This window comes from Oncorhynchus gorbuscha, linkage group LG08, assembly GCF_021184085.1.
Source record: "Oncorhynchus gorbuscha isolate QuinsamMale2020 ecotype Even-year linkage group LG08, OgorEven_v1.0, whole genome shotgun sequence".
Lineage (NCBI taxonomy): Eukaryota > Metazoa > Chordata > Actinopteri > Salmoniformes > Salmonidae > Oncorhynchus > Oncorhynchus gorbuscha.
In genome coordinates this window covers 37,539,885-37,555,057 of record NC_060180.1, presented here as the reverse complement: position 1 = coordinate 37,555,057, position 15,173 = coordinate 37,539,885, and the positions used below count along the sequence as shown (strand labels likewise).

General features: G+C 43.6%; 1 protein-coding gene across 1 annotated transcript in view; it reads right to left on the bottom strand.

The window, feature by feature from the left end:
• Positions 1-2,347: 2,347 nt before the first annotated feature.
• The window catches only part of acin1a (apoptotic chromatin condensation inducer 1a), a 33,248-nt gene continuing 20,422 nt past the window's right edge, over positions 2,348-15,173 (bottom strand). The window contains 10 exon segments of the mRNA XM_046359330.1: positions 2,348-3,419; positions 3,570-3,670; positions 3,752-4,040; positions 4,283-4,390; positions 4,642-4,895; positions 5,040-5,226; positions 5,460-5,600; positions 5,795-5,937; positions 6,081-6,126; positions 8,474-8,531. Of these exon segments, the coding sequence (XP_046215286.1) occupies positions 3,111-3,419; positions 3,570-3,670; positions 3,752-4,040; positions 4,283-4,390; positions 4,642-4,895; positions 5,040-5,226; positions 5,460-5,600; positions 5,795-5,937; positions 6,081-6,126; positions 8,474-8,531 (1,636 nt within the window). The 3' untranslated portion in view covers positions 2,348-3,110.

Sequence of the window (15,173 nt, the reverse complement as noted above, 5' to 3'; positions counted from 1 at the left end):
TGGGGTTGCTTCTCAGCCAAGGGAGTGGGCTTACTCACAATTTTGCCTAAGAACACAGCCATGAATAAAGAATGGTACCAACACATCCTTCGAGCGCAACTTCTCCCAACCAACCAGGAACAGTTTGGTGATGAACAATGCCTTTTCCAGCATGATGGAGCACCTTGCCATAAGGATCAAACATCAATATTTTGGGTTCTTGGCCAGGAAACTCCCCAGACCGTAATCCCATTGAGAACTTGTGGTCAATCCTCAAGAAACGGGTGGAAAAACAAAACCCCACAAATTCTGACAAACTCCAAGCATTGATTATGCAAGAATGGGCTTCCATCAGTCAGGATGTGGCCCAGAAGTTAATTGACAGCATGCCAGGGCAGATTGCAGAGGTCTCGAAAAAGAAGGGTCAACACTGCAAATATTGACTCTGCATCAACTTCATGTAATTGTCAATAAATCCTTTGACACTTATGAAATGCTTGTAATTATACTTCAGTATTCCATAGTAACATCTGACAAAAATATCTAAATACACTGAAGCAGCAAACTTTGTGGAAATGAGTATGTGTCATTCTCAAAACGTTTTGCCACGACTGTACACCTTAACCAAATACATTTAAACTCAGTTTTTCACAATTCCTGACATTTAATCCTAGTAAAAGTTCCGTCTTCGGTCAGTAAGGATCACCACTTTATTTTAAGAATGTGAAATGTCAGAATAATAGTAGAGAGAATTATTTAGTTCAGCTTGTATTTCTTTCATCACATTCCCAGTGGGTCAGAAATGTACATACTCAATTAATATTTGGTAGCATAGCCTTTAAATTGCTTAACTTGGGTCAAACGTTTCGGGTAGCCTTCCACAAGAATTTTGACCCATTCCTCCTGACAAGAGCTGGTGTAACTGAGTCAGGTTTGTAGACCTCAGTTCTGCCCACAAATTTTCTATGGAATTGAGGCCAGGGCTTTGTGAAGGCCACTCCAATACCTCGACTTTGTTTTCCTTAAGCCATTTTGCCACAACTTTGGAAGTATGTTTGGGTTCATTGTCCATTCGGAAGACCCATTTGCCACCAAGCTTTAATTTCCTGACTGATGTCTTGAGATGTTGCTTCAATGTTATCCACATAATTTTCCCATCTCATGATGCCTTCTATTTTGTGAAGTGCATCAGTCCCTCCTGCAGCAAACCACCCCCACACCATGATGCTGCCATCCCCGTGCTTTACGGTTGGGATTGTGTTCTTCGGCTTGCAAGCTTCCCCCTTTTTCCTCCAAAAATAAAGATGGTCATTATGGCCAAACAGTTCTATTTTTGTATCATCAGAACAGAGGACATTTCTCCAAAGAGTACGATCTTTGTCCCCATGTGCAGTTGCAAACCGTAGTCTGGCTTTTTTATGGTGGTTTTGGAGCAGTGGCTTCTTCCTTGCTGAGCAGCCTTTCAGGTTGTCGAAATAGGACTAGTTTTACTGTGGATATAGATACTTTTGTACCCGTTTCCTCCAGCATCTTCTCAAGTTCCTTTGCTGTTGTTCTGGGATTGATTTGCACTTTTCGCACCGAAGTCTAGGAGACAGAACGCATCTCCTTCCTGAGCAGTATGACAGCTGCGTGGTCCCATGGTGTTTAAACTTGCGTACTATTGTTTGTACAGATGAACGTGGTACCTTCAGGTGTTTGGAAATTGCTCCCAAGGATGAACCAAACTTATGCGGGTCTACAATTAATTTTCTGAGGTCTTGGCTGATTTTTTTAGATTTTCTGGAATTTTCCCAGCTATTTAAAGGCACAGTCAACTTAGTGTATGTGAACTTCTGACCCATTGGAATTGTGATAGTATATTATAAATTAAATAAGTTGTCTGTTAACAATTGTTGGATAAATTACTTGTGTCATGCACCAAGTAGATATCTTGACCGACTTGCCAAACAAGAAATTTGTGGAGTGGTTGAAAAACAAGTTTTATTGAAGTGTATGTAAACTTCTGACTTCCAACTGCACTGTTGGAACTAGAAGCACAAGCATTTCGCTACACTCGTATTAACATCTGCTAACCATGTGACCAATTTGATTCAATTTGTAAAATGATTAATTAAGCCCTATTGTGCATCAGTGACACCTTGTGGATCTCGAATATTACTGAATATTTTCTTTCTGCTGCATAGTAATAATTTACATTTACATTTAAGTCATTTAGCAGACGCTCTTATCCAGAGCGACTTACAAATTGGTGCATATGACTATGTTACTTGGAACATGTAATGGTTGTAAAATTCCATTTTACAATGATAATCTAAAATAAAGTTCTACTGATATAAGTACTCTTGCAGAAAACAAGTGCAAAAGGTTTTTCAAACTTATTTTTTATTTATTTGTACATTCACCACTTACAGGGGTAAACCAAAAAACAATAAAGTATTCTTTAATAATGATTAAAAACAATATTAAATCCGCTTGTGTGTATTAATACGCACCCCTTTTCCAGCCTGCGTTGACCGGGGGGGGGGCAAAGGATTGACAGAAAGAAGCGTATAGAAGATTCTAATCTCTTGCAAGAATATAGTCTCTCATCTTTCAAACTAAACAAAGACAGAACTTTGCGCAACACCGTCAGTCCTCCACAGGAATCAAGGTGGAGGACGGCAGACTGACTGGGACAGCACGCAGCCATGACAAAGCACCCCACAGAAACCAGTTGTGGAATATACAACCCAGGGGAAGGAGAAAAACCGCTGTGTGTGTATGCATAGAACTCTACATAGAGCACTTCATCTTCAGATATGCACGGGGGGGAAATGAGGGGAAAAGAGTTGGTTGCCAATCTGCCAAGAATATTTAAAAAACTAATAAGAATATACTTAGGCAAAATTAACACATACAAAATCTAAACTTTCAGACTGAAGCAAGACAGACTGCAGTCTGGGGGAAACACTGCTCAAACCATGGTCCCAGTGTGTGTGTGTGTGTGTGTGTGTGTGCATATATATATATATATATGTGTGTGTCAGTGTGTGTGTTGGTCCTCTGTAGGGTCTTAGTTCTAACAAAGTACATGTAGTGATGGGGAATGGGGGGTTATTTTAAGACAGTTTCAGCCACACCAATTCCCTCTAGCGTCGTCTGTCACGAGGTGGAGGATCACTGCGGCTGCGAGAGCGTCTGCCCACCCCTGCACTGTTGCCCCCTGGTCTGCGGTGGGTGCTTTCTCTGTGTTTGTCACCCTCTCTGTCTCGGTCCCTGTCTTTGCCCCTTTCCCTGTCTCGCTCTCTGTCCCTGTCCCCCTCGCCCCTTTCACCAGATGCTTTTATCCTTTCTTTGCGCTCTTCCTCCCTTTTCTTCTCCTCCTCCTCTTGCTGCTCCTTCCTCCTCTTCTCTCGCTCCTTCCTCCTCTCTTGTCGAGCTACTTCCCTCTGTGTAAACTGGCCACAAAGAGACAGAACAGGGGAGGATGTTAAGAGTGGATTGTGAACCATTTAAAATCAACACTTTCAACAAAACGTAAGGAAGGATATATATCATCAATAAGAAATCTTGTTCAGATAGTTGAGTTTTGTGTATATATATCTGACCTGCTCTTCTGTGAGGGGGAGCCAGTATATACAAGGGGCTGCTTTGGTTTTATTGAACAGGTCATCCAGCAGTTTGGCAGGGGCTTCCTCTGCAGCTTTCTCTGGAGACACAACACAAAAAAGTGTAAACGTACAGTTGACCCAACAGGGCACAGCTCTAAAGTACCATCACCACTCTTCACCTTTCTTGTCCGTCTTCCTCTCCTTGCGCTTCCTCTCTCTGGAGCGTGATCGTCTGGGGCCCGCATCCTCTCCAGGTTTTCCGGGACCAAAGTCCCGGACCTTGTCCCTGTCCCACTCCCTCTCCGCCCGGGTCCTCTCCCTGCGCTCCATCTCACGCTCTCGCTCTGCCCACTGGTCACGCTCGGGCAGGAGAGGGGGCAGGGCCGCCCCCCGACCTCGCACCGATGAAGCCCCCCGCTCCTCCTCTCCAGCCCCCCCGGGGGGTGGCAAGCCTCTGTGGAAGTCAAGCTACACACACACACACACACACACACACACACACACACACACACACACACACACACACACACACACACACACACACACACACACACACACACACACACACACACACACACACACACACACACACACACACACGAGGGGGAAGGTTACCATAAGGAACATCATAAGCACTCAAATATTAGAGAACTTGGGAATGATATGCATCATCACATAGGGCAGAACTACAAGGGACAAGTTAGTCTCACCTCCTCTTGCTGACTGAAGTCCACACAGAGGAACTTGGGGTTGCTCTGAGGCCATTTCACCCCATGTAGTGCTGCACGAGTGGCCACTGCCTCCTCTGCACTGGAGTACTGAAAGAAGAGGGAGAGCAAGAACGGACATCCATTAGGAACATTGAGGCTTGCCTTAGATAAGACACAGAAAATAGAAAACTGTAGGAGGAGATCTGAGCTGCATCTAAAATGACACCCTATAGTCAAGTGCACCAGCTTTGACCAGAGCCTCCTATGGCTGGTTAAAAGTAGTGCACTATACGGGGAATAGGATGTCAGTTGAGACGCAGACCTGTATTCAGGACAATGGCCAGCAGACAGAGACGTACGGTGACGTAGCAGTGAGATTTGATCTTGTCGATCCAGAAGCCGTCCTCCAGCACGGTGCCAGTCCTGCTGAGCAGCTCCTTCAGCTGACCCAGGGTGAACGGCCGAACCAGGTTGGACAGGTGGACGATGTTGGACACTTTGCCTCGTGGAGGAGAGGGCTGCTTGGCCGTGCGGACAGGGTCGTCTATGGTGATGGACACGCCAGACTTCTGCTGGCTGATGGAGCGACGGATCAGGGTGTCACTTGGTGTCACTGAACAGATGAGACCAGAGAGATGCATCAATCTGATAACTCACAACATATCAAAAGGCTAGAATCTAGCCCAGGGTTATCAGAGGTTTTGAGAAATCTGACAAGATAATTAAGTTGATCTTTAAATTTGGATCCATCTATCACCTGTGTTCATCTCCATGTCATGGATGGGGGGAGAGGGGGATTGTGTCTCCATGGAGTCTCTCTGGAATGAGTTGTCCATCTTCTCCTCTCTGTCGCTTTTAACCTCCACCCCATCCTCTCTGTCCTCCATGTTCTCACTCCTCTTGGACTCCTTCGGTCCATTCTCCTGGGTCTCGGACAGGACAACCTACATACAGTACATTGGAAGTGGGTGGGGTAGAGGAGGCGGCACACAGATGTTTTAAGACATTCACAATGTAATACGTTTGGGTCAATTACGAATGTTAGCCGTTATAGTAAATCTTACTTTAACGCACCTTTATAAATGACTTCCGCAAAACCAATTTCCAGTAATACATTATTACTTCTTGAATCAAGATAAATGTACAGTCCACAAAACAGGCGAAGTAGAACCCTGACCTGTGTGACCGTGCGTCTGATCTTGAAGTCTTGCTCGCCCTGCTCCCTGTCCTCCTCTCCCCCAGAGAGGTGAGCTTCCTCTGGGTGCAGATCCACCACCGCCTCCTGTCCTGGACTCAGCCTGATGTCTGGGATCAGAGACTGGGCAGCGCAATCAATATATTACAGATGGGAGAAGGCGAGAAGCTTCAAGACTCAACAGATCGTAAAAAGTTAGGTTAGTATTCATTATCATGCTGTGTTTGGATAGAATTCATTATCATGCTGTGTTTGGATAGATGATTTGTAATATGTACAACAGTATATTTTGCAGTGTAGTGACGATGATACTGTACCTTCAGTGAGTCTGTGGTGATGCTGATGGATGGTTTCTTGGCTGTGACCGCAGTGCTGGAACCCCACCTCCTCTTCCTCCCGGGGCCGGCCCCAGACTCTGCCTCGCCCTCTGCACTGACGACACCTGGAGAGGCCTTGCTGCCTGGAAGACAAAGGATGATTGCACAACTGGCCAAACGCGAACGTAAGCACCTCATCTATAATTGTCTCTCAACCACACGCACAGACCAACTCAACTAAAAACGACGTCTACCTACTGAGCCGAAGAAAACAAAGTATACTCACTGCTCAGGGAGATCCTACGGGCTGTGAATGCCTTTGGCGTCAGACTCTGAAACAAAAATAAATAAAACACACCCAGAAGTACAGGGGAAAGGTGAGAGGCAGAGATGGAGAGGTGCATAAACAGATTAGAGGGAAGACAGGACAAGAGAGAAAGTGTGGGTGAACAAGGGAAGAAAAACTAGATGAGAGAGACTGCTACTCCAGTCTAGGTCACTTTCCATCCCAACATATTAGTCAAACAATGAATAGCACCAGTAATATTGAATCTCAATATATGGCTCTCAATAGCACACTGCAGTGAGCAGACAGCATCTTTGCTTGGTCTCAAAACAGTCTGCATGGCTTTAAGATACGTAGTAATATTAATGACTGGGGCCCAAGTGTCAGTTTATGTTTGGTGAAGAAAGTAGTTCAGGGATGGAGCCACAGTCTCTATCACACATACAGAAGGACAGATAGTAGCCTGATGACAATACTGCAGTTTAAATTCCTTAGAATTAAATAGCTGACATTTCAATACACTTTCATAACAACTACGTGGCTGCCAGGATTACTGGGCCATAAAGCAAGACTATAATATTGGGTGGTTTACAACAATATTCATTCAAAAACATCAGTAGCCATAAATATGTAAACTAAATCATTTGACATCTATGTCAGAGTCAATTCCCCCATTTTAGGCTAAAAGGAGGGAGTCGACTGAAACTATACATTTTCTAAATATTGTGTATTTCTTTGTAGAAAATAACATTGAGAAAAGTACTACTTATTCCCTGGTACCACTGACACCTGATCCTTACTGGGTTGGATATGGCCCAATCTCGACTGCATGTACTGTATCTAGGCAACAAGGGTCCAATCAAAGGTGGTTGTGAAGTTTGGGTGGAAATCTGACAGCTGGTTGGCAGGATGGGCTCTGTAGATCAATGGGGGTGGGACTTGAGTGGCTTTTGGAAATGTATTGGGGTCAAGTCCTTAGCACTTAGGCATCAGTCTTTCAGATCTTTGTCATGTTTTTCTGTTGGGATACTGCCTGGCTGAGGTTTAATGGGAGATGGGATAGTCAATGTTGAACAAGAGTAACTCCAAAAACTAGCAGGGGCATAGTTCAGCAGACAGTCTGTTGGGTGCTAGGTAGTAGCAGAAAAAAAGGGACCCAATTGGCAAGTACCTTTTCCAGCCAACAATCAGATGTTTGGTAGTGAGTCCAAAGAAATGCTGAAGAATATTGAGAAAGGTATCAAATGTCCGAGATCATGACTTTGAAAAACAGTCACGAAGAGAAGACCCAAGCTGTCCTCACGACTCATCAGGTTCATTTGGATCTCATTCTGAATAGGTGGAGAACACCCAAAATGTCCTTTCTCAGAGAAACCGTTTAGTCCAGAAAAAAAGATTGACCAGTTAAAACGGTCCACGCAAGTCCATTGAGCAGCACAGTAGGTGGTGAGAAGAAAAATGTACTGCAGCAACCCCGTTGGAAGCCATCCACAGGCATGTCATCGAAGGATTTGAAACAGTCTTACTGAGTGTCAGCCTCACCTCCCCTCAGACCCATTGTGAAGTGAGGTTGTATGTGGCCATACAGGTGGTGTATGAGCCAGTCGCTGGTGTTAGAGACGAGATCCGTCATCCTAAACCCTCAGCCCATTAGTCCAATCAAGTGCCATCTCCGTGGCAACATGGCCTTTGTTGCCACAGTTGTCCCACTGCAGTGCAGAATCAGGGGCCTATGTGTGGGATACCCAGGGCTCTTGGGGACATTGGAACAGGTGCAGCAGTAGTAGTGGCAGAAGTAGTATGCAGGTACCATTAGGGGCAATGGAAGAGGCATGAGCACCTTTATAACAAAGCAATCAATGGGGTTTTAAACATCAGCCACAGTAAGCATCTCCCCTGCTGCTTCTGTCTGAGACAGCATCAGCAAAGGGTCAAAAACACAGCTAAAATTGTTTTGTTTTTTAAATAGCTCATCAAACCTCTTAAAAAAGGGTCAGGTTAACCAAACCAGTAAGTAAATATTACAAATAACAGATTGTTACTTTTCATTTAGAAATGTTTGAAATGTGCTTCTTATTTCTTATCACTAAGCATTTTCAGGACCTAAAAGCACTTAATTGTCTACAATGATATGGGGTATAAAGCTAAATTGAAACGAGAGACATCATTAACGGGAGAAGATGGAGCACAGATGTGCCCAATATCACAACCTAAAAACTATGACCAAAAACACCCCATTTCTAATTCCTAACTAAAGTGTTTTTGTTTGATGGCTGACAACTGGAGGGAGGTCGCCTCACAGGTTGGCCAGTGACAGTCCAAGCCCGGAGCACACCCCTCTTTAGAGAGCCATGGTACAGTGAGGATGTCCCAGTGTTCCTCCGTGGCCTTACCTCCTCACTGCTCTCAGGAGCCCGCTCAGGCTCAGCCATGGCAGCCTCCTTCACCTCGCTATGGAGAGAATGAAAGAAATGAAGAAGAGGAGTGATGGAGAGATAGAAGGAGGAAGAGACAGGAGGATAAAGGGGGGGTAAAGTGTGGTTCCGGTTAGTTGCAAAAAGGTTTTCAGAACAATGGGGTCCAAAAATATGCAACATGGAGGGATTTCAGACTCGAGTTACACGAGGCCGTAAATGTAACTTTATTCCCCGTTTATGCACTTCTCTCTAGCATGTTGACCTTGAACTTAAGCATGAAGAAAAGCCGGTACCAACAAGATACAAGTTTGGGGTGGAGATTTTAAAAAATGGAGGTGTCTACAGATAAGCAGTATCCTGACCTCGACTTACAGTACCAGTCAAAAGTTTGGTCACACCTACTCATTCAAGGTTCTTTATTTGTACTATTTTCTTCATTATAGAATAATAGTGAAGACAGCAATGCTATGAAATATCACATACAGAATCATGTAGTAACCAAAATCATCATATATTTTATATTTGAGATTCTTCAAACAGCCACCCTTTGACTTGACAGCTTTGCACACTCTTGACATTCTCTCAGCGTCATGATAGTCACCTGGAATGCATTTCAATTAACAAATGTGCCTTGTTAAAATTTCATTTGTGGAATTTCTTTCCTTCTTAACCTCTCTAGCGTATGTGAGACACTAGCGTCCCACCTGGCAACATCCAGTGAGATTGCAGATCTCCAAATTCAAATACAGAAATACTCATTAAAGTAATTCAGAAAAGATACAACTATTTTACATAGGCTTAAAGATGAACTTCTTGTGAATCCAACCACTGTGTCAGACTTCAAAAATGCTTTACGGCGAAAGCATATCTTACAATTATTTGAGAACATAGCCCAGCAGACAAATCCTTACAAACAGTAACTAGCCAAGTAGAAGAGTTACACAAGTCAGAAATAGAGATAAAATTAATCACTTACCTTTGATGATTTTCATATGGTTGCACTCAGAAGACATTAATTTATTCAATAAATGTTCCTTTTGTTCGATAAAGTCTCTTTATATCCAAAACCTCTGTTTTGTTTGCACGTTTTCTTCAGTAATCCACAGGCTCGAATGCAGTCACAGGCAGACAAAAAAATCCAAATAGGGTCCGTAAAGTTAGTAGAAACATATCAAACGATGTTCATAATCAATCCTCCGCTTGTTTTTAGCCTAAATAATCGCTAATATTTCAACCGGACTATAACGTTGTCAATATAATCAATACTCATTCAGACTGATCTTACTCCCTCATTTTTCAGAATACAAGCCTGAAACAATTTCTAAAGACTGTTGACAGCTAGTGGAAGGCATAGGAACTGTAATTTGAGTCCTAAGTCAATGGATACTCTAATGACATTGAATAGAAAACTACACCAAAAAAATCCTGCTCCCTGAATGGATTTCTCTCAGGTTTTCGCTTGCCAAATCAGTTCTGTTATACTCACAGACACTATTTTAACAGTTTTGGAAACCTGAGTGTTTTCTATCCAAATCTACCAATTATATGCATATCCTATCTTCTGGGCCTGAGTAGAAGGCAGTTTAATTTGGGTACGCTTTTCATTCAAAATTCCAAATGCTGGCCCCTACCCTAGAGAAGTTAATGCTTTCGAGCGAATCAGTTGTGTTGTCACAAGGTAGGGGTGGTATACAGGAGATAGCCCTATTTGGTAAAAGACCAAGTCCATGTTATGGCAAGAACAGCTCAATTAAGCAAAGAGAAACGACAGTTCATCATTACATTGAGACATGTAGGTCAGTCAATACAGGAAATTAGGAACTTTCAAAGTTTCTTAAAGTGCAGCCGCTAAAACCATCAAGAGCTATGTTGAAAATAGCTCTCATGAGGCCCACCACAGGAAAGGAAGACCCAGAGTCACCTCTGCTGCAGAGGATAAGATCATTAAGAGTTAACAGCACCTCAGATTGCAGCCCAAACAAATGCTTCAGAGTTCAAGCAAGACATCTCAACAACTATACAGAGGAGACTGTGAATCAGGCCTTCATGGTCAAATTGCTGCTAAGAAACCCCTACTTAAGGACACCAATAAGAAGAAGAGACTTGCTTGGGCCAAGAAATATGAGCAATGGACATCAGACTGGTGAAAATCTGTACTTTGGTCTGAGTCCAAATTTGAGATTTTTGGTTCCAACCGCTGTGCCTTTGTGAGAAGCAGAGTAGGTGAATGGATGATCTCCACATGTGTGGTTCCCACCATGAAGCATGGAGGTGGTGGTGTGTTGGTGCTTTGATGGTGACACTGTCAGTGATTTATTTAGAATTTAAGGCACACTTAACCAGCATGGCTACCACAGCATTCTGCAGCGATACGCCATCCCATCTGGTTTGTACTTAGTGGGACTATAATTTGTGTTTCAACAGGACAATGACACAACACACCTCCAGGCTGTGTAAGGGCTATTTGACCATGAAGGAGAGTGATGGAGTGCTGCATCAGATGACCTGGCCTCCACAATCACACGACCTCAACCCAATTGAGATGGTTTGGGATGAGTTGGACTGCAGACTGAAAGAAAAGCAGCCAACAAGTGCTCAGCATGTGTGGGAACTCCTTCCAGACTGTTGGAAAAGCATTACTCATGAAGCTGGTTGAGATTGCCAAGTGTGCAAAGCTGTCAAGGCAAATGGTGGCTACATTGAAGAATCTCAAATATACTTTGCTTAACACTTTTTTGATGATTCCATATACATGTTATTTTTCAGGTTTGTCTTCACTATTATTCTACAATGCAGAAAAGAAAACTCTTTTGAAGACTGCTACTGTATACACAGTAATAGTTGAATAGGATGGCATTGACTAGAACACAGCATATACATGAAATTAGTAAAACCGAATGAAAACATGAATAAAGTGACCAGTGATTCCATGTCTATGTACATAGGGCAGCAGCCTCTAAGCCGCAGGGGCGCTGGGTGGTAGCCAGCTAGTGATAGTGACTACATTCAGGGCAGGGTATTGGGTGGAGGCTGGCTAGTGATAGCTATTTAACAGTCTGATGGCCTTGAGAAAGAAGCTGTTTTTCAGTTTCTCGGTCCCAGCATTGATGCACCTGTACTGACCTCGCCTTCTGAATGGTAGTCAAGTGAACAGGCCATGGCACGGGTGGTTGATGTACTTGATGATCTTTTGGGTCTTCCTGTGACATCGGGTTTTGTAAGTGTCCTGGAGGGCAAGCAGTGTGTACCCGGTAATGCGTTGGGCAGACCTCACCACCCTCTGGGGAGCCCTGCGGTTGCGGGCGGTGCAGTTGCAGGCTGTAATACAGTTCGACAGGATGCTCTCAATGGTGCATCTGCAAAGGTTTGCGAGGGTCTAATGGGCCAAGCTGAATTTCTTCAGCCTCCTCACCACACTGTCTGTGTGGGTGGACAATTTCAGATTGTCAGTGTTGTGTACGCCAAGGAACTTGAAGCTTTTCACGTTCTCCACTGCGGCCCCATCGATGTGGACGTGCTCCCTTAGCCGTCTCCTGACATCCACAATCATCTCCTTTATTTTGTTGACATCGAGGAAGAGGTTATTTTCTTGGCGCCACTCCACCAGGGCCCTCACCTCCTCCCTGTAGGCTGTCTTGTCATTGTTGGTAATCAGGCTTGCTATTATGTCGTCTGTAAACGTCATGATTGAGTTGGAGGTGTGTGTGTCGAGGATCAGCAGTCCATCAGGAGGTCCTGGATCCAGCAGCACAGGGTTAAGACCCAGGGCCCCAAGCTTAAAGATGAGCTTGGAGGGTACTATGGTGTTGAAGGCTGAGCTATTGGCAATGAACAGCATTCTTCCACAAGCATTCCTCATCCAGATGGGATAGGGCAGTGTGATGGTGATTGCATCATCTTTGGATCTATATGCATATTGAAGTGGGTCTAGGGTGTTAGGTAAGTTGGAGGTGACATGATCCTTAAATTAGCCTCTCAAAGCACTTCATGATGACAGAAGAGTGCTCCGGAGTGAGTCATTTAGTTTGGTTACCTTTGCTTTCTTGGGTACAGGAACAATGGTGGACATCTTGAAGTAAGTGGGGACAGGAGGCTGGGATAGGGAGAGATTGAATAGGTCCGTAAACACTCCAGCCCATTGGTCTGCGCATACTCTGAGGACGCGGCTAGGGAGGCCGTCTGGGCCGGAAGCCTTGCGAGGGTCATCTTGCTTAAATGTCTTACTCACGTCAGCCAAGGAGAACGACAGCCCACAGTCCCCGGGAGCTGCCCACAACAGTGGCACTGTGTTATCCTTAAAGCGGGTGAAGGTGTTAAGCTTGTCTGGGAGCAAAACATCAGCGACACAGCTGGTTATGCTTTCTAATTTGTGATTGTCTGAAGTTCCTGCCACACAAGTCTCGTGTCTAAGCCGTTGAATGGCAACTCAACTGTCTCTGGGACGTTTTGCCTGTTTGATTCACTTACGGAGGGCATAAATGCATTGTTTGTATTCAACCATATTCCCAGTCACTTTGCTGTGGTTAAATGCGGTGGTTCATGCTTTCCGTTTTGTGCGAATGCTACCATCTATCCACAGTTTTTGGTTTGGGTAGGTTTTAATAGTCACAGTGGGAACAACATCCCCTATACAGTGCCCTTGGAAAAATATTCAGTCACTGAGTTCTTCAGTACGGGCCATTCTATAGCCAATGTTTGTCTATGGATATTGCATGGCTGCGTGCTCAATCTTATACACCTATCAGCAAAGTGTGTGGCTGAAATAACCAAATCTACTAATTTGATGGGGTGTCCACATACATTTAGCCATGTAGTGTATATCTGACCATTTTATAAATATAATTGCGTAATATGACAGCATTAAGAAAAAAATGCTCTCCCCGGCATCCCAAGATGAATGAATGGCTTTGACTGCTAAAGCTCCACTGCTTTGATTGGTGTAACACTTAATTTGCTCCATGGCTCAGGCAGCCAAATGGATACAAGGCTGTTTGGCTCATCGCAGTCACAAAAATAAATTTGCAACGGTTTCTGCTAAAGAATGCCATGCTGGTGGGTGGTAACATTAAAATAAAACCCAGCTCTGAAACTAAATGTAGGCTGACATTTTTTCATGTCACATCATAGGAAAAGACACCACATTCACACGAAGTAGGCAGTTCGGGTGTCACTTCAAGCCCAAATATACTTTGACTAAAACTATGATTTAATGACTTAAAACCTTTGTGCAACATCATGGGCAAGCTCAGGCCATTGTCTTGCAGCTCAAAAAAGTGGATTTCTAAAGGGTGGGCATTTATTAAAACATGTAAAAAAGGAACAGATTTCCTAAGTCTGAATCGGGCCCTATGGGAATAGCATATACAAGCAATATGATAGTGTCCTGCTCAGGGCATGCCTAACAGGGTGATCCATACAGATTGGTGTAGCAGAGAGGTGCAACACTAGCAGGTGTAGCAGAGAGGTGCAACATTAGCAGCTTGTTGAGCATTAATTTCCATGACAACAAAACTCAAAGATAAAATAGACCTATGTTTTGTGATAATCAAATCCCAAAACGTATTCTATTAGAATGTAATCATGATTATTATCATGTTTAAAAAATGAATTTGATATGAAATGAGAGGTAGGCTTTCAAAATAGTCAACACCTGTATGCTTGTGATTGCCATTCGTGCATTATCTATTTCCAATTCATGCAGATTCTGCGGTCACTTTTTTTGTTGTAATGAATGGAAAAGAAAAGCAGGGAATTTCGGGAATATACTACTGAAGTGCAATCCCCTTTCACTTGGTTGATTCATTCTGTCAAGGAGCGGCACAGAACAATGAGAGCGGTGACCGAATGCCCCCCATACCTCTCCCGTCCACATTATACACACATCAATACCTCACACGGACAACTCTGCTGCGTCATTAAAATGTAAAAGCGCAACATTTATCGCTACAAAATTGCAATATGCGTGTTAAAAAAGACATGGACGTGAAACGTCGCTACAATGCAACACCGCAAACGGTCTGTTGATATAAAAAATTCCAGCGCCACGACGACCAGCCTTTTCTCTTCCTACCTCACGCTCACCGGCTTTTAATCCCCTCGGACAGCATTTTTACCGAACCCGGTAGACAAATATCTCGGAGAGATTAAATTATACAAGTTTTGCGATACATTCTGCTGCTGGCCAAAGCAGTGCATTGTTATCGGTTACAACCAAAACATACACGCAGCACAGCCATATTGAATTGAATGAAAAATGAGACACAGGGGAAAAAAAGGACCCTCATCTCCTCTGGATGAGGCTTCCAGGCAAATTGGCTTCCAGGCAGTCGCATGAAACGCCTGACAGGAATAGTATTAACCTGGCATTCTTGAGGACAACACAGTGCATGGTTTAACGGTTTATTGTTATTTTCTTGCCGTTTTATCATTTGCGTCTTAAGCAACAATAAAACTATTAAAATGTTTAACGTTGCGTTGATTCTCAAAAGGGTGTTATTGTTGGCACATCTGAACAGTCAATCTACAGTTGTAAGGCTATACATAGTTTTATATTTTAATAAATACTGTTTTCTTGGTTTAGTTTTTCCCTGTCCCCGATTTTTATAGAATATTTAAATATTTGTCCACAACAATGCTTAAACCATACCAGGAGACTACTTTGGACGTCTGGGAACAA